Raw genomic sequence first — 20008 nt, forward strand, 5'->3', positions numbered from 1 at the left:
TTGTTGGGTCCAATCAACACCATATATAACCAACCAACCACTAAAAATGGTGAACAAGTGACAAGAGGGAACATGTAAATGGTGTGAAGCAGAAAACCCTGGATCAAGTATCAATGCTTCCATTATAAAGCCTAGGATTTTTCTGGTTGGTCTTCTAAAGCTTGGCATGGAAGAAGAATTGAAGTTTTCCTTTCCAAAGAGTTGAGTTCCTCATTCTCTGCTCCATGGGGTGTACCATAGCTGGTAGAGCAGCCAAATCACATATAAGACATATTGTCGATTTGATTCTCATAAGTGTTACTCCCTAAAATTATAAATAGTGGGATCATAACACTCTAATAGCCGAAAAAAGGGGAGGGATGGACAGACCTCTTTTGCTCGAAATTAAGTTGTTAACCTCCTAATCGCTTGGGCCTCTTTCCCCCTCTTTCCCCGACAATAGGTTGTTAACCTCCTGCTCACCCAAAAAAAGTCCTTCCTTCTCCAAGAGTTTTGTAATGCCTAAGGACCCATGTCCAGAACACGGTCCAACGCTGTAAAATGAGAAATATTTTCCTGCAACCATAGATTCCATCGTAGCCTTAAATGTGAAAAGAGCTTGAGCAGACAATGAATGACCAATATTTCAACCTTTCTTTGCAAATTGTTTGGATAATCTTGTGGCGTTTGCTCCACCAAAAGGAAGAAGAACCACTACAACTGTGGAGAGCAAAATTGCAGTACAAATTACATGTGTATACAAAACCGTACATATTTAAATTAAAATATGATGACCATGCCAATATTTTTTAAGGATACCGCTGGATATGATAAATTAGCTAACTTAATACAGGATTCAACTGATGAAAGAAGAACAAGAAAAAGCAGAAAAAGAAAGAAAGCATTATACCAAACGGAATAGTGAACAGAATTGCTGTGAGTACAGATTGGGGATGACGGTTTCCAAACCAAACCCAAAGCACGAAAGAATCCATAAAAGGAAAAAGTAAGTTTCTTATTATTTTAAAATATAGATTCAGAAGTTACAGCATGATGAGAAGACAACTACATAACAGGGTGGTAAGAGATATGGATGAGACACATGAACTGCACAAACGTGGGCTTCACATTATTACCTGCATAGTGTAAATGCCATAAAGAATACATACAGAAAGGTGTCTGTCTTTTTAATCTGATTATTTCTTATTTTAAATAACTTTTATTTTGTACAATAAGCAGTGCGAATTTGGGGTGTCCAGATATCAATATTCAAGCAGAACCGTTACTTTGGAGCTGCTTAGCGAATTCCAAATGGTTCTGCACAAGGAGGTCGATGAGCGGATCTTCTACATCTCTGAATTCTTCTGTTCTGCGGATTGTAATCTTCTTACCTGAAATGAGGACGATTACTTGTTCTTTACGTGTGAGCAGCTCGTTGGCAACAACTGCATGCATCTTGTACTTGTTGAGTGCCATCTCAGCCTTCTCCAACAAAATCTCAGTATCTGTCTCCAACTAACGCATCGAAAAAAAAAAATAAAGTGAAGATATTGAATCAAAACCTACTAACAATCTTGATCACAGAAGGATCTGCATAACAAGGATGGGATTTAGGGAACTGCTGTATGACAGTCAAGTGTCAACTTTCAAGTCAATTACGGATCCCATAATTTAAATATGAAGAAATATTGTGATAAGTAATCACTTAGTGCCATATATTTTGCATCTCTTACCCACCTTAAAAGAAATGCAAAAAGCCCTTGGAGCCCATTCATTTCTCAACACTGACAGCATCTTTGGCACTGGAGCAAGGCTCACATTCAAGTGACCACTTGAAGACTGAATCTTGTGTTCAACCTGCATCATAAACAACAACTCAAGTAATATCAGGTGCAAGGTGATCCACAAGAAGTCATCAAACCCAAGTCAATATCAACTGATATTCATCCTTGAGATTATTTAAAGTTTCAATTGAAACTTAATATAGCTAAGCTGAACGTGAAACAGAACATCTAGAGCGAACTCATAGATGACATTGCGTATCTAACTAGCCAAGAAATCATAGATTTACCATGATGAGACTGCATATTCGGACTTAATGACTATTTTGATAAGAAAAAAGGTCACTCCATAAGCTATTTAAGCTAAATTTGGAGTAGAAGCCAGGCCAACCATGAAGTTGCACGATTATGAAAATAATTGTGTAAATGCAAGAACACCCAACTCTGTTACCAACCAGACCAAAAAGAGGAAACAGAAAAGGAAGAAGACAAGTGACAGGAGGAAGAGAAAATATGGTGAAACACTGCTCACAGGATGGATAAACCAAAAGAAAAGGGGAAAAGGAGGAACCTAATAAGAGGATAAAAGACACAAAGTTAAGGAAAAAATGAACGAAAAGACCCTCAAACTTCAACGTAATTTATCTTTCTTGGTCTCTCGACTTTTTTGGGTGATTTCCCTTTTGATTGAGAACTTCTCTTGAGTAAAACAGATGAATCATGTTGGTTTTCTGGCAGGAATTTCCAAAACATAGAAGCAACATGACAAGAGAGAGGAAGCACATTCTTGATGGAAAAACTAGAAATACTCCTTTAACATTCTTCGTCATGTCAATGCCCCAAAGGAACAGAAAGTGACACCAAGCAATTTCACCATGCCACACGCATAACCAACCCTATACTCAGTAGTGATCAGTTTCTTTTTTTTTTTCAATAAAATATTTGTTGTTCTTTTGTATCATTCATGAGTCTCAAGTTTAAGTTTTTTGTTCAGAAAATTACATGATTTGAACTTCTTTTCTGCTTTTCCTTTCATAGCTTTGATGTTCCATAACCATATAAGACCATTAGTTAAAATGCACAGATAAACATTCAACCTGTTTCTAAGAACAAAGACAACTTATATTCATCTTATTTTTCTGGAGAAAAAAGAAAGAAATAAAGGACCCTCTTGTGACCCTTAAATTCATGTCTAGGTTGTCATGTTTTCCCCTCATAACAGAAGCCGCAGATCAGAATCTCCTGAGAAGCTGAAAGTGGCAGATGATATCTATGTGAATAAGTAAACCAGACAACTTATATTCATCTTATTTTTCTGGAGAAAAAAGAAATAAATAAAGGACCCTCTTGTGACCCTTAAATTCATGTCTAGGTTGTCATTTTTTCCCCTCATAACAGAAGCAGCAGATCAGAATCTCCTGAGAAGCTGAAAGTGGCAGATGGTATCTATGTGAATAAGTAAACCACTACAACTGTGGAGAGCAAAATCTAACAAACTTATTATTTAGAGAGACCAGCAACTTAATAATGGAACAAGAATATGTGTCGTGTCAACAAAATGAAATTTGACAATGCAATACTATGAATCAATGTTTTTAATTTCTCACCATGCTCATCCAAGGAACATAGAAGTCAGACACTGCAGCAGCAAGATAAAACATTCCCCTTGGCCCAAGACTGTCCATAGATGTTGCAACTATTCGCAGAATCTGCTCAATGACAACAAAGGTAATGTAATAACATCTGAAGACCATATTCAGACCACTAGTCTATTTCCAATCACAATTCATAAGCAATTAAAGAGTCAAAATGTCGAAACAGGAGTAGTATGCTATTAGGGCATAATACTTCGTCATATTTTCCTTTCCTAGAAGACTAGAAAACTCTTTGCTTAACTAACGTACATCCAATCATCTTATTCTCATTGCCATTTGACCTAAATGCCCTCAGAATTGAGGCCACACTTATCCCACTCCCTAAATTTAAAATCACAAGATTATTAATATCTTTCTATGCATAGTATTAGTAATTTCTCCTTGATAAATTCCTGTGAAATTGCAAGACTAAATAACACATGTCTAAACATTATACAAGATGCCATTCTTCTTATAGAGCATCAACAGCAAAACAAGAAACAACTAAATCATTTGACAACATTAGTCATGTGGAGGAAGAGTTAAAAGGACACTTCCAACAGGTAGGTAAGAACCTGAAGATACTCAAATATAGTGGTGAATGGAAGTTTCAGTAGAAGACCACCCCTTACAGACTGCAACCAAGAGGATGGGGGGTCAGAAAAGCAACTCCTGTACATGTAAGGAAAAAAATCTCAAAGACAATTGTTCTGAACATACAGCATGATAATTGCCAATTGAACTTTTCATCACTTCCATATGTGCCTGCCGTACTGAACAAATAGATTAAATAATAAATAGAAAGCATAAAAAGTGACTTGAACAAGGAAACTGAATAAACAGAATCCCATTTTCTGTAACACACTAAAAAACATAATGAGCGTAGTACTACACATACCTTGAACCAAACACCAACATGAGACTACAAAATACAGAGATAAGCCACTGATTGTTTGAAATGCAAGCAACAATGGCCATTTAAAGAAGATATTAATAGGATATGAAAATGAAGAGAATTTTCAACAAATCATAGTTGAATAGAGTAAATTGCATGAAATGCCATGACCCTTGTCCTCTTCTAAATTTCTACTCATAATTTGCATTCTTCCTCATGTATATGCAGGAAGTTGCTAAGGCAATAAATTTGGATGGTGTTGTTGTATTCACAAAAATTTGTTTCAGCTGGCAAAACTCCTTTGGTATGGCTTTTCTACAACATCCACCTGATCTACATCATACAGGTCATGATTTTCCCACCGGAATAAAGTATAATCTGATTATTAAACTGCCTATATTTATGCCAAAAGGAAACGTGAATTGCATTTCATCCCAGTACTTCACGACATAAAGTCCCTTTGCTTACTTCTTTGGTTCTTTTTAAGTACTATTTTAGACGCAAAAAAGCAGACCAATGCATTGGCCCCTGTTTAATTTCTCTTGGTGTTAAATTCTTATAAGTGTGTGTTGCTGAAATGTCTCCCCACCCCTTATTTATGCCAAGCAAATGGACCTTATAGGTTCTTCAATATAGGCATCTAAAGCTATTCAATTTAGGACTTGACCTTTTAAGATTCCAAATTATTAGTTATTGAGCGTTCAGGTTAAGGTGTCAGCAAACCGAAGCAATCCATCTCAAGAAGAAAATTTGCGACAAATACTAAAAGAACACAAGATGCTTAAAGCCTTGAACTTCATATAAAGCCATCTAAAAAGCTCTTACCATTAACAGTCAACTCATCATTAAGCTCAAAATATTCCATAAATGAATCTTCTGGAATATCCCGAAAATAAGGTTGACAGGTCCCACTGCAAACAAGTAGGTAACCATCACTACAGCTGACGAATTATCCACAAAAAATTTGCTGGGACCAAACAATTAATTGAAATTAGGTACCGCCTGTGGAGAAAGATAACTGCATATCCGGCCTTTACAAAATATCTGCACATATGCAACAAATAATTTGTCGCAAGGTTATGTTGTATTAAACAAAATAATATATTGTGAGAAGAGAAAAATTTACTCGGTAGAAGTTGCCCCTCGATGGCCTGAACTAAAATTGTCGATAAAGCGCACACATCTCTGCTCCAAAGGGACAGTGGTGCCCCCAGATGTAACACAGACAATCCCAATTAGCCTCCTACGCTCTGCATATCAAGGTTCATAAGTTCACGAGAAATCTATCCTGGCCTGTACCCGTCGAAGCATATTGATCACATGCTGCAACAAACACTAAGCATGACTTGGAATAGAATGAAGAATTTGGAAAAAAAACGTGCCAATAGCTTCACCATTCTGCGCAATGAAATCTTTTACTTTCTTAGCAATATCACTCTCATCTTTCAGTGGAGGAGCTGAAGAAAAGAAGGTTTGCGCATTCACATCCAAAGTCACAAAATCAGACCCCTGTTCATTCTTTTCCCCCATCAAATTTCAGAAAACTTTGACTGCATCACAATTAGAATGTTTCAGATGTTAATGGTTTCCAAGAAATTAATGAACCTATACAAAGGAATCATAAAACAAACACCTATAGTAAAAAAATACATTGAACATATTCAAAGCTAATGACACAAAGCCAAGTAGAATAACTTTCCAATCTAAGAACATCCACGAAAGAAGCATCTAATCATGCACTTTTAATGTGTTACAAGAATTAGAAACCAAAGAACAATATCATAAAATATTGACAATGCACTAATTTAGTCTAAGTTATCACAATCGAAAGACAACTAATTGTCGATTGAACCCTCAGGACTAAGGAATTTGAGTTCGTCCAGGTCAGCTGACAACTAAAATCAATACAAAAGATACATATAAAAACACAGCCAGATATATGGAAAATACGTAAACAAATACATAACCAGCTATAGAACACATATACAGGTTAAACATGTACATGTTCCAGATTTGGGGAAAAAACACACATATGCACACACATACATTAAACAAACACAAACATATATATGTATGTCACTATGTTTATCTATATGTATACAAACCTAACCAAAATAACAAAGCAACTAAGAAACTCCATAAGGTAACGCCTACAGAACCAGAAACTGAGATGTTTACATTTTACTCGGTACAATTCCGTAGTTTAATGAAAAAAGGAAACATGCCTCATTACGCAGGATGTGGGTTTCATGAAACCCTTAAAAAGGAAATGTGTATGTGTGTGTTTACACACAAATATACACACACACACACACACACACACACAAACTACCCTAGTCATATAAGAGCTAAGATACTTAATCTCTGATCCAATGACAAGCTGGAAAAAAGCTTGCTTTCAGGCGCGCGTCAAATGCGAGCAGGTGCGTGTCCAAATATGACGAAAATAGTCGGGTGCAGCTGACCGCACCCGACTCACCTTAACTGTGTATGGGTGCGAATCTCACCCGCACCCACGTCACGTCGACGCAGGAGCATTACCAAAATTAAAGAGTCCATGACTCCATGCGACTTAGGTTGAGACTAACTTAAGGAAGAATGATTGCTACAGTAAGTATCCAGTTAAAATATGCTAATTACATTTCAAAATTGACTGAGCAAGAGATTTATGAATTTAACAGCTGAACAACTACGTGACACGGGTACGTGAGTTTGCTTCACATACCAGCTTCGGTACTCAGGTACGCAAAAGCGGGTACGGCGGAAGGTTCAGGTATGGGTTGGATCGGGTTTGGGTCAGACACGATCTAAATCCAAATTTTTCTTCGATTTTATACAATGATCCAATGTCGAGCTCTGCAGCAGAGCTCGACTCACTGCGTTTTCTGCAGCTATTCCTGCGTGCAACCATGACTGGTGGCGATGACAACGTCCTACGACCCATGGCAACGTCCAATGTTGTCCGTCGGCAGCCAGGTGTGTGTGTGTTTTTTTCTCTTTTCGATATTACAATTTAGGATTTCGATATTGTCTTTGTTTGAAGATTGAATGGTAAAACCGTCGGTCTTTCTATTTTCTTAATTTGGAGATGTTTTTATTGGGGATGACTTGTTCGACTTCATGACAATGGCGCTTGTCTTTGTTTTCTATATTTGGGGGTTTCTCTCATCAGCATCACAAAGGCACTACGTGTAGGAAGGTGCTGCTACAAAGAACGAAACGAAGACAAATATAAGAAATCTGAAATAAGTTGAAACACTTACCTGGAATGCATCACTGTGTGGGCAGGGAGCCTGAGCAGCGACTGTCATGTACTTTTTTTTTTTTTGAAATGATTGTGGAAGGAGAATGAAGATTCTCCCCTGCTGCTGGACAACAGCGACAGGCCTTTTGCCGGCACTGTTAGACGGTCACCAGCTAAAGGCAAGGGCACTGCTGTACGGCAGTGAGGGAAGAATCTCCCTCCTCCTTCCACCACCATGTGCAGGGGGAGGAAATGGTAGGGGATTCGTACCCATGTACCCACAAAATGTTTTTTGACAATGAAGTGAAGTGAACTATTAATGTGTTTTTTTTTTATTTTATTATTTTTGAAAATATGAAATTTACCGTACCAGCGTACCCACAATTTTCAACATTGCCATGTCTAAACCCATACCGCCATACCCGTACCGTACCCGCACCCATGTGACATAGCTGAACAGTGTATTTACTAGGAAAGTTAGTAAAAACCAAGTGCATCACTGCTTGGTGGCTGACCCAATAAGTAGCAGCAAAAGTTACAAACAAAAATATAAAGCATGATGCAGTGAAGTGTTTGTCCAAGCTAATTAGCTTGTGTTTAATGAAGAACTGAAAAGCCTGGATTCCTGAAATTTGCTTTCAAATAACATGGCCTAGGTCCTAAACCTAATTCTGGAACCTTTATATTGATTGGATGAGAACTGTTAACCGCATTTAACCTATGTAATATAGACACACCAAACCAGATGACACGCCCCCTTCAACATGAGGATGCAAGTGTGGCACCCCTATACCGGTGTTCATGCACCAAACAGGCATTACAAAATTGGACCCAATCAAAGTTCATCATGTACAACACTGGACGAAAAAAGAACCTGGTGTGTTCACTGCATTAACCATAGCTTTGACCATGTCAAAGTAGTCCCCAAAGTTGTACCCATGTCCATCATGTCCTGAAGTGTTGACATGACTACCTTTTAACTTTTGGGCGAGTTTGTCTAATACACAGACACACATACACACACACACATATAGATTAGAGAGAGAATGAGTAAAAAGGAGGCAATATTGATCACAGATGCATATGGTAGTGACTGGTTTTGATCTTCAAATGACAATTTTTGGTACACTAGGCCCCCTTTGGTATGCTTATCCAGATAAAAATAAACATTTGATAAAGAATCAGAACCTAAAAGATGGAATTGCAGCACTACACTTTTGTAAACCCAGATTTTCTTAAAATTTTAGGTTGTGATTTTATTCTGTCCTCTTTTTTGTGGTCATCCTGCACTAGGTGAGAATCTCTCCCACCATTGCTTTCCTTTTCACTTTAATTGTTTGAAGTTTGAACTGATTTCTTCAAGAACTTTGAGAATCAAGACAACCTCAAGATAACTGCCATGTTTGTCAATCTTTAATAACTACATGTCAACATAGTGAAGACCCACAGACTCAAATTCTTGCTCCAGATCCAAATTCTGAAGATGCATCTAGAGAATTTGAAAAGGACATCAAAATCAAAGAAATTAATCAAGATGTCCAGATGAATGAAGATGCATATGAAGATTTGCCACAAAATTTCTTGTATCACTAAGGACATACAAAATGCATGGCATGTCGTATTTGATAAAATCAAGAGTTGTTATCATCAAGCGTTTGTGGTTCAGGTTGGCTCAATTCATTCAAATAGAACACTCATTCTCCAAAACCATTTAAATCTCTAGATTATTTCAAGTTCCTCAAGAAATGGAAACTCATGTTCATGAACTATCATATACAAATAGCTTCATGTCTATCTAAAGAAAACCATAGACATGTATAGACAAGAAGTTATCACCATCTTCAAATACTGAGCCCGATAGGTACATGCTAAGCAACATTACAAGAAGAAGAATATTATGGTGAAAAATAACTTTCATATACCTCAGTTTGATTTTTTGAGAAACCTCACCCAAGCTTTTCAAAGGTGTTCAGGAAGTGCTATAAATGCTTCTCGAGCATTTTCATCCTTAAATTTAATACCCACCAGCATAATTAATTCTTCATCCTATTCTATTTTGACTAACTCATCTATCCATGCAGCAATGCAAATATGATTCCCTACAAGCAACTCTTGCTTCAAGCAGTGTACAATTGAAGGAATCTTTGCCAAGTCCTTAACATCTTTCACATCATTTTTAATATCAGATAACCTTGGGAAGGATCATGAGCTGAAGGACGAGTATGAGTTGGACCATAGATATCAATGAGCTCCTTGTCACCTGAAGCCATAGTTTGCATATACCAATTTGTACATTAAGTTGGGTAAACTGGAAAAGATGCATGTCCAGAAAGCACTCGAGTTCAAGCAAATAAAATCACTTTTCCTCGTAAAACTTGAAAAAGTCTCTCTGGTGGTCTTTCACACTAGGATGCTTATATAAACAAACACATATTTTATAATAATAGACTACTATTAAATAAGACAAGTGAAAATACTAAATCACCTGAAGATAGTCCTTCCATACATCATCAGCCACACCAATGCATTTATTAACTGAATTCCATCCACAACCAGTCTGACTGAGCATTTATTTGCAGATATTAATAGGGCTGCACACGAGCCGAGTCGAGCTCAAGCTCGGCTCGACTCATGTTTAGTCAGCTCGAGCTCGACACGAGCTTCATAGCTTCAGCTCGAGCTCGACTCGAGTGACTGTCTTCAAGCTCGAGCTCGGCTCGAGCGGCTCGTTTATTGACAATGCCTTCCTTTTTAGCTGGCTATGCATGGGACGACGTGGGGAGGAGAGCGTATTGGGAAAAGAGAAAAAGGGAAGGAAATGAAGACGTGGGAAGGAGAAAAGGAGAAAAAGAGGCGTGTTGGGAAAAGAGAAAAAAGGAAATGACGATGGGGGAGGAGGAAGCTTGTTGGGAAAAGAGAAAAAAGGAAAGAAAAAAATTAATGAGTGGTGAGGAAAGAGAAACGTGGGTGAAGAGAGGAAAAAAAGGAGGGAAATTAGAAAATTTAAAAGGGTGAAGAGAGGGAAAAAAAGGAGGGAAATTAGAAAATTTAAAAACGAGTTTAACTTTCAGCTAATTGATTTAATATAACGAGTCGAGTCGAGTTTAAACGAGTCGAGTTCTTGCAACTCGAACTCGACTCGTTTATTGATTCGAGTTTAACTTTCAGCTCGAACTTGACTCGTTTATAAATGAGTTGAGCTCGAGCCGAGCTTTTGCGAGCGAGTTCGAGTCGAGCCCAAGTTGGCTCGACTCATTGTGCAGCCCTACAAATATATATCCTTAAGTTGGCAATTCAGCTTTCCTATTAAACTCTGGCTGTATTTACATGCCAACAGATTTTCTTCCCTATGTGATGTACCCACAGATAACATCAAGTAATATTTTATCCGACTGAAAGTTCAGGTCAGCTCTTCCCATATTCATGCACTCAAATTAATCTCAGGTACCTTCACAATTGGATCAAACATATATGATACTACTATTGTGACAACAAATTATTTCAATCTGTTAGAATATATTGTATTGGGAACCGGGTCCATATATGGACCCGGCCCTATGGGGCACGGATACCGAGGTGGGCTCGGTACCCTAGGCGGCACTCTTTCTCTCCCTCCTATATATTCTTCACTTACATGTAATTGTTGAGTTAAGTGAATATTATTTTTCTCTCTCCTAGGGTTGCGGTTTGCCCCTAGGTCAGAGCTTCGCCATGGTTTTTCACCTCTTTCTGAGGTTTTCCACGTATATTGTGTGTTCTTTCTCTGCTCTCTCCTTGTGGTTCGTGTTTCTACATGGTATCAGAGCCACCGCGTGTGAGATCGTTGGTGTGCAAGTAGTGTTTTTTTTTCCGCCGTTCACGTGCCGCCTCCGTTGCCGTTTCCAGCACCGCCGCCGACACTGTTCCCAGCGCCGCTGCTGTTGCTGTTTGCAGTGCTGACGCCGTCTGACGCCGTCCAGGAACGCCGCCGCCGTCCATCGTTCCCAGCGCCGCCGTCGTTTTTCCGCCGACCAGGAACGCCGCCGCCGTGGTTCCCAGCGCTGCCCTGCCCGGCCGTCGTCGCTGCTCCCAGCGCCGCCGTCGCCTGGGTTATCGTCGCTGTTCCCAGTGCTGCCCTGCCGCCGTCGCCTGGGTTAGCTGCGCCGCCGCCGGGTGTCTTGTTTCCGCCGCCGTGGGTTGTGCCCTCTCTGCCGCCGGTTGTGACCTTCTTTGGGGATTGCGATGGCTGATGCAGCGATGCCCAAGCTTGATGATGCCCTCGACACGGGCAGCAATACCAAGGGTGAGAACTTGCCTGTTCATGTCACCTCCATTCGGCTGAATAAGGATAACTATCTCTCGTGGTCTGCTGCCCTAGAAATCGGGATTACTAGTCGTGGTCGCCTGCACTATATCACTGGGGAGAAGCCTGCACCTTCTAAAACTGATTCGCAATGGCCGACCTGGGCGTTGGAGGATAGTCAGGTAAAAGTATGGATTATTAGTTCGGTTTCCGCAGATATTCAGCCTTTGATCTTGCGTAAATCGATGGCGTATGATATGTGGACTGTTCTTGCCCGTATGTATGGTCGTAAGAAGCGTGTTTTACGTGTCTATCAAATCAAACGTAGCATATATGCTCTTAAACAGGGAGATTTATCTGTTGCCTCCTTCTATGCCGCCCTGAAGACCAAATGGGAGGAACTTGACTATCATGTGAATGATGACTGAAAATGTGGTGTAGATCATGCCCTGTATTGGGAAAAGGAATGGATGGACCGCACCTTTATCTTCCTTGGAGGCCTGCGTGATGAGTTTGAAACCATTCGGAGCCAGATTCTTAACTGTGATGAGATTCCTGGAATCGAAGAGGTGTATGCCCGTATTGAGTCTGAGGAGCAACGGCGCCAGATTATGCATATTGACTCCCATCAGGGGAGTTCTCCAGCAGCCTTTGTGAGCCATACTTCTGGGACGGGGCAGCGTCCTACTCGACGATGCAGCCACTGCAACAAAGTGGGTCATTCTGTTGATTTTTGTTGGGATCTTCATCCTGAGAAGCGTCTCGTCCGCGGTCGTCCTCCTCCTCATCGCCGAGCCTCTTCTGTGCCAGAGCCTAGCCCGGGGTCGTCCAATGTTGCCAAATCCAAGCTCTCCTCAGATCAACTCAGAGAGTTGCAAGCCTACATTAGTCGGTTGTCTACCCAGGATGATGCTTCTACTTCCGAGGGGGCTAAGTTAGCCCAGGCTCTGGTTGCTACTAGTGATCAAGGTAATTCTTCTCTCGGTGATTGGATTGTTGACAGTGGGGCTACTCATCATATGACAGGGGACCCTACGATGTTTCAAGAGTACAAGTTGACCTCTGGGCAGCAGCGTGTGTCTATGGCTGATGGTTCTTCTATCTCTGTGGCTGGAAAAGGGAGTTTATCACTACTGAACAAATATTGTCTTCATAATGCCCTGCATGTTCCCAATATTCCCGTAAATTTGTTATCTGTCAGCAGTATTACCAAAGAGCTAAACTGTAATCTAATTTTCTCTGCTGATTGTTGTTTCCTGCAGGACTTGGGGACGGGGCAGAAGATTGGGATTGGTTCGGCTATTGATGGGCTCTACAGACTGCCCGTTCGAGTTGCTTCTGCTTTGATTTCAGCCACCAGTGGTCAGTTGCCTGGCGTGGAGGCCAGATCCGTCATTATGCGTTGGCACGAGAGACTTGGTCATCTTCCCTTCCAGTTGCTTAGAAAGTTGTTTCCTAGGATGTTTCATTCTGTTTCTTTGGACACCTTCGCCTGTGAAGTGTGTCAGTTGTCTAAGCATGTTAGGGCCTCGTACCCTATTTCGTTCAATAAAGCCAACCGTCCTTTTGCTTTGGTTCACTCTGATGTTTGGGGTCCTTCGGGAGTACCCACTTGTCGTGGCTTTAACTATTTTATGACTCTTATTGATGACTACTCCCGGTGTACGTTCGTGTATCTGTTGAAAGAACGTAGTGAAGTTCCCGACATTGTCAAAAACTTTGTGGCATTTGTCGAAACTCAATTCCAGACCACTGTTCAAGCCTTCCGCACTGACAATGCCCGAGAATATGTCTCCCAATCCCTTGATGACTTCTTGCGAAGCAAGGGTATTATTCATGAAACATCCTGTAGCTACACCCCTCCTCAGAATGGCGTGGCTGAAAGAAAAAACCGTCATTTGTTGAATGTTACCCGGGCAATTATGTTTCAACGTCATGTCCCTAAGAGGTACTGGGAGGACGCACTTCTCACTAGTGCCCACCTTATCAACCGTATGCCTACTCGTGTGTTGGATGGTCATTCCTCTTATTCTGTGTTGTGGCCCACTCAGAATCCCTGGCCTCTAACCCCTCGAGTGTTTGGGTGTGTTTGTTTTGTCCATGATCATAGTCCCACTCTCAAGAAACTTGATCCTTGGTCCATCAAAGCAGTCTTCTTGGGATATTCCTCCACCCAGAAGGGATACAAGTGTGTTGACCCTCGCACTTCCAGAGTATATGTCTCCAGGGATATGACCTTTCATGAACATGAGGCATACTTTCCTGCGAATCCTCTTCAGGGGGAGTGTTTAGGTGACAGAAGGGAAGAGTATTCTTCGCATCAGTTGATTCAGTTCATGGATTTCTTGGATTATACGGTGAGTTCTCCAAGTGTGGAAAACGTTGTCAGTGAGGACAGAGACAGTCAGATGGAGGGGGGCCCTGTGGAAGAACAGTCTCGAGATCACCTATTTGGTCAGGTTTACAGCAGGAAGAAGAAGGATGTGATGGAAGATGTTGATGTTACCAATCCCAATCTTCCCAATCTTGTGACCTCCCCGGATGATCCAAGTCCTATGAATGAAGAACTTCCCATAGCTCTGCGCAAGGGCACCAGGTCATGTACTTCTCATCCTATTCAGAGATTTGTTTCATATGCAAAACTCAGTAAAGACTACAAGTGCTTTGTTACCTCTTTATCTATGGCTGTTATTCCCAGGTCAGTGGAAGATGCAAGGAAGGATCCTAAATGGCTACAGGCCATGACAGAAGAGATGGACGCCCTGGAAAAGAACAATACGTGGGAGGTTGTTGATATCCCCAAGGGAACTCACTTAGTTGGCTCCAAGTGGGTGTTTAATGTGAAGTACAAACCTGATGGCACTGTAGAACGCTATAAAGCTCGTCTTGTTGCTAAAGGGTTTAGCCAGAAATATGGGATTGACTATCTTGAGACGTTTGCTCCCGTGGCGAAACTGAAGACCGTAAGGGTCATCTTAGCTCTTGCAGTGCAAAAGAAATGGAGCATGGACCAACTTGATGTAAAGAACGCCTTCTTGAATGGTCACCTTGAGGAAGAAGTCTATATGAGCATGCCGCCTGGGTATGCTCGGAACGGGAAGTGTTGCTATCTCAAGAAAGCTTTGTATGGTCTCAAGCAATCCCCTAGAGCTTGGTTTGAAAGACTAAGGGTTGTAATGAAGACTAATGGGTATAAACAGGGAAATGGTGATCACACCCTCTTCATCAAGCAGAGAAATGGTCTGGTGAGCCTTTTACTTGTATATGTTGATGATATGATTGTCACAGGTGACGACGAGGAGGAAAAAAGGAAGATGAAAGAAACGTTAGCTGCAGAATTCGATCTCAAAGATCTGGGTAAACTAAGGTATTTCTTGGGGATTGAGATCGCGCGATCTGAGACTGGGCTTGTTATGAGCCAAAGAAAATACACGTTGGATCTTCTAAAAGAGACAGGTAAACTGGGATGCAGGCCCTTTCTTACCCCAATGGAGTCTGGCACAAGGATAAGTATCAAAACTGGGACTATCTTGGATGAGGAAGGAAAAGGGAGGTATCAGCGTCTGGTTGGTAAACTTATTTATCTCACTCTTACTCGCCCAGATATTACGTATGCTGTGGGTGTGTTAAGTCAGTTTATGCATGCTCCTACTGATTGTCATTGGAAAAGTGCTGAAAGAGTATTGGGATACTTAAAGAATGACCCAGGGAAAGGACTACTCTACACTCGGCAAGATCAACTAAGCATTGAAGGATACTCTTACGCCGACTGGGCAGGGTGCACAGATACTAGGAGGTCTACCACAGGATACTGCATATTTTTTGGAGGTAACCTTGTGGTATGGAGAAGTAAACGTCAAGAAGTTTGTTCCAGGTCCAGTGCTGAGGCTGAATACAGGGCGGTTGCTATGGGGGTTACAGAGATGTTATGGCTCAAAATTCTTTTAGCAGATATTGGGGTTAAAATGAAAGAGAAGATGAGGATGTATTGTGACAACAAGTCTGCGATTAACTTGGCAAACAATCCGGTCATGCACGACAGGACCAAACATGTGGAGATCGATCGTCACTTCATACGGGAACGCATAGATTCAAAGGAGTTGATTCTGCCCTATATGAAGTCTGAAGATCAAGTTGCAGATGTCTTAACTAAGTCTTTATGTACATCTCAATTTGAGAAAAATGTTAGCAAGCTTGGCATGTTTGACATGTATGCCAAGCTTGAGGGGGAGTGTTAGAATATATTGTATTGGGAACCGGGTCCATATATGGACCCGGCCCTATGGGGCACGGATACCGAGGTGGGCTCGGTACCCTAGGCGGCACTCTTTCTCTCCCTCCTATATATTCTTCACTTACATGTAATTGTTGAGTTAAGTGAATATTATTTTTCTCTCTCCTAGGGTTGCGGTTTGCCCCTAGGTCAGAGCTTCGCCGTGGTTTTTCACCTCTTTCTGAGGTTTTCCACGTATATTGTGTGTTCTTTCTCTGCTCTCTCCTTGTGGTTCGTGTTTCTACACAATCATACAATACTGCACAGCTTACTTGGTTGTGTTTTCCATGTTGGAGCTCTTTTATGACCCTTGGCAGACATGGCTTCAGAAGTTTGCATAATTCACAATAAGGGAGAACAAAAAGACGAAAGAGAAGCACCAAAGTAACTTCCATAGGAAAACTCTTTCTCTCTCTCTCCCTGCCCCTCCCCATATGTGTGTGTGTGTGTGTTTGTATGTATGTATGTACGTATGTGTGTATGTATTATCACAACGATAGCTCCATTAATCTGGCTTAGTTGGACTTACAACCTCTGAGTTTAAACTTTAAAAGTTTAAAGAGATCGAGTTCATTCTCAAGGATTCATAAATGGACACAGTTTGATAAGTTTCAGCCTAACAACAAGCTTGACAATAAAGAAAAAAAGAATCTTAGAAGTTCAAAACTAAACAGACAGTTAATGGAAAGAAAGTGAACAACTAATAGTAAAATAACTAATAGTAAAAAAAATGAATTCCACCAAAGCAAACAACCAACCATATTGACTTCAACCAAACATGGACCAAAGGCAAGTTCATGCATTTTTATTTTCAGGTATAAATGAATTTGTAGTTGATTCTATATACCCAAGTTAAAGAGATTTCCTACGCTTGCAAGCACAAAGAGCCTTATCTGAAACTAAAAAGATGGTGACTTATTAGCCGCATGAAGGACCATGGAGCTTCGTGGTGACCATCACTACGTACGGTTTATTTTGTACTTTAAGCAAAGTTAGGCATGCTAAAAAGTTCAGAATCGTCTTGGTTTATTTTGAGTGATAGGAAATGAAAATCTTGGCATGAATCCACACCAACAAATCTCAATAGACACCATCTGCAAAAAAAAATTGACCAAGTTTAGCAATTCACTATACAGATGCTATGTCCAACTTCTCACCTGACAATAGAACCAAGATGATTGATGTAGACTACAGAGGCAAAGACAACAACTGGATTAATTCAAAGTTTCAAACTTTCTGTTCATCCTACGGTTTTGACATGCAAGATGTTTAACTAAGAATTCAAAGGGTCTAATGATGACACAGCGTGTCATAACTTCTGCATATCTGATTTTAATAAAGTAAATTTGTTCACCATTGCTATCCTAATCCAACTCTTCATCTGAAAGCAGTTTAAGATCAACTTGCTTTCCAAGCTCCACTTTGTGAATAATGTCAACAAATACATCTTTCTACAATCATGTGCAAGACAAGAACAACAAATTGATAATGCTCCATAAAGCATAAAATAGAAGGTCCCCATTCCCATTGCCTTAACATGCTCCTTAATGCCCTCATGCTTCCATGTCCCATCAACTTAGAAAAAGAATGGTCGGTTCAAAAATAAAACATGAACCTTGTTAAAACATTGAAGAATATCGATCAATTCAGCCTTTTCTATATACACATCACAATAATCTAAATCACCTTCCCTTCTTACTATAAGACCTATTCCTTATAAATTTCACTCAAAGGAGATGATCTGGCATCATAAAATTGCAAGGTAAAGCCCTTTGACCATATCCAGAAAATTTGAGATTCAAGCTAGATCAGCATCCACTTCTGTACAGCTCCCATAAACATTCACCAAATAAAAATTTATGTTCTTATGAACGTGAATGATTGACACAGCCTGAAATCTAAACCAAGGTAAGCACAAGCGTGCAGTAAAAAGACATCATGTACATAACTTCACACAAAATTTGAAAAGATACAAACATATATTCACTGAGTTCTACAAAGTAGTTCCCTTATCAGTAATCGAGTATACCCAGATTTTATTAGTTCAAGTGCATCAAGCCTTGATATGTTCCTAATGTCCTGCATGCCATTCTACTCCCATTGACACATGAAATGAAAAATCAGTTCAAAGATAAAATGTCAACCTTGATAAAAGAACGTTGATCAATTTTCTTTGTATATCGACCTTTTCTATACATTGAAATACACTAATCTCCTCATCTTCCCTTTCTGTATCGAATTTTGCTTAAAGGAGACAAACTAATGAACTATCCTTCCGAAATTGTAAAGGTTCAAGCTAGACCAAAATTCAGCTCTCAACAGATCCTATGAACATATTGATACTAAGTAAAAGTTCATGTTGTTGTTAACATGAATGAGTGGCAGAACCTGAAATCTGAACCGGGATGGCAACAAGTGTGCAATAAAAAATTTAAATAGGCACACAATTTTACATAAAATAAAAAAGGTGTACAAATTTAGATACTCGTTTATACAAAGTAGTTCTTTTAATCCCTTGCGACTTGCGAGTATTATACATAGCAACTCTTTCTGCAACAGGATCTCAAATTGAGATGACATTGGGAATGGATAAGCATGCTGATCTAGCCTCCTAGGCAATTTAAATAAACCAGAGGATAATCAGTCTATTGCAGGAAATAAATCCTTCGCCATGGGTGGACCTTTAGCGTACCAACGAGCAAATGCTACCAGACAACAGCGTTCACAATCACCAGTTTGATCGTGCCAAATTACCCCAGCAACCTTTTTGTGGAAGTGAATCTTCATTTCCCAAAATACATACAATGATTGCAGAGAGGGACCTCTGCTTTGTTATGACGTGTTTCATTTGCAAGGAAGTGGGTGTCTACTACGACATAAACTAAGTTTGACCACTGGGCTGTCTGGGAAATGTTTCTAACCCAAAAATTGGTTAGATTCATTGTACACTTTAAAAAGTGTTCCAATCTGCCCCATTTTTTGGGGCAGATGCAACACTAACTATTATATGGGCCCACCGTTCCTCCAACCCCGACTGAGTTTCAAGCAACTATAGTTTCCTATTACTAGTAAAAGTTGTTCTTTTGTTTTGTCTAGATTTATAGCTTCATGAAGCAATCTCAGCATGGGAACAACGCATCAAAAGAAACAAACAAATTTGCAAAAGATGATTCTGCACAAAACTCATACTCATAGCCGCTGAATGCCGAAATCGCGCAATTTGAAGAACCCCATTCGGCAAAAGAAGATCAACAAGTTGCAACGGAGGATTATGGCACGAAACCCAAATTTCATAAACGCTGACTGGGGCCAAACCGAAAAGTTAAAAAGCCCAAATGTGAGAGAGAGAGAGAGAGGGTACCCACGTTTGCCTTCGCTGCTCCGACGAACCTCGCTTTCTCGGTGTTGCTCCGGCCGCCTGCGCAGTTCCTAGTTCTGTACTCCAAGAGGCAGCAGCAATGGGATATGGAGTGGTAACTAGAAAATGGAATGGTAAAATGCTCCCGTTGGTAGTTTTCAAGTTTTTTCCAGAGGATTTAATGCTAAAACTTTACATGTAAAAGACAGAGGCCGCACAAAGGCCCACGAGGCTCATACTCTGAGCAGTGGCCTAACCCCAGAACAAGAACTGGTAGGTCGAAGATCTCGAAGAGTTTGGTGTGGTAGGATTAAGGATTTCATCAATATTTTGAATGTGTATATTTTACATGTAAAATTAAAATTAGAGAATGACAACTAAAGAAACGCACATCGTATCCCATTTCGCTTTTTAGTAAAGCATGATCAAAGTCATTCTGTACAATTGATTAGTAAAAACTGTTCGTATAGTAGACCCCGATGGGACTGGAACACTGTTGCACATCAGACTTCTTAGACGAAGGCTCGATCAGATGATCAACTAGAAGATGCAGACACGACTC

At 40.3% G+C, this 20008-nt stretch overlaps 1 protein-coding gene across 3 annotated transcripts; it reads right to left on the reverse strand.

Moving 5' to 3' along the window:
• Positions 1 to 973: 973 nt before the first annotated feature.
• On the reverse strand, positions 974 to 19757 carry LOC116258821 (phosphopantothenate--cysteine ligase 1-like). Of its 3 annotated transcripts, none has more exons than XM_031636235.2 (10): positions 19454 to 19757; positions 5684 to 5839; positions 5416 to 5539; positions 5289 to 5333; positions 5115 to 5200; positions 4115 to 4167; positions 3970 to 4029; positions 3368 to 3469; positions 1717 to 1836; positions 974 to 1494 (listed from the first exon to the last, which is right to left on the reverse strand). In XM_031636235.2, the coding sequence occupies exons 2-10, from the start codon at positions 5817 to 5819 to the stop codon at positions 1249 to 1251; spliced, it is 972 nt and encodes a 323-aa protein (XP_031492095.1). In that variant the 5' UTR covers positions 5820 to 5839; positions 19454 to 19757; the 3' UTR covers positions 974 to 1248. The 3 variants fall into 3 exon arrangements, with proteins under 3 accessions (XP_031492095.1, XP_031492093.1, XP_031492094.1); XM_031636233.2 differs by having other exon boundaries at positions 5672 to 5839; positions 19454 to 19755; XM_031636234.2 differs by having other exon boundaries at positions 5672 to 5839; positions 19450 to 19755.
• Positions 19758 to 20008: the final 251 nt, after the last annotated feature.

This window comes from Nymphaea colorata, chromosome 8, assembly GCF_008831285.2.
Source record: "Nymphaea colorata isolate Beijing-Zhang1983 chromosome 8, ASM883128v2, whole genome shotgun sequence".
Lineage (NCBI taxonomy): Eukaryota > Viridiplantae > Streptophyta > Magnoliopsida > Nymphaeales > Nymphaeaceae > Nymphaea > Nymphaea colorata.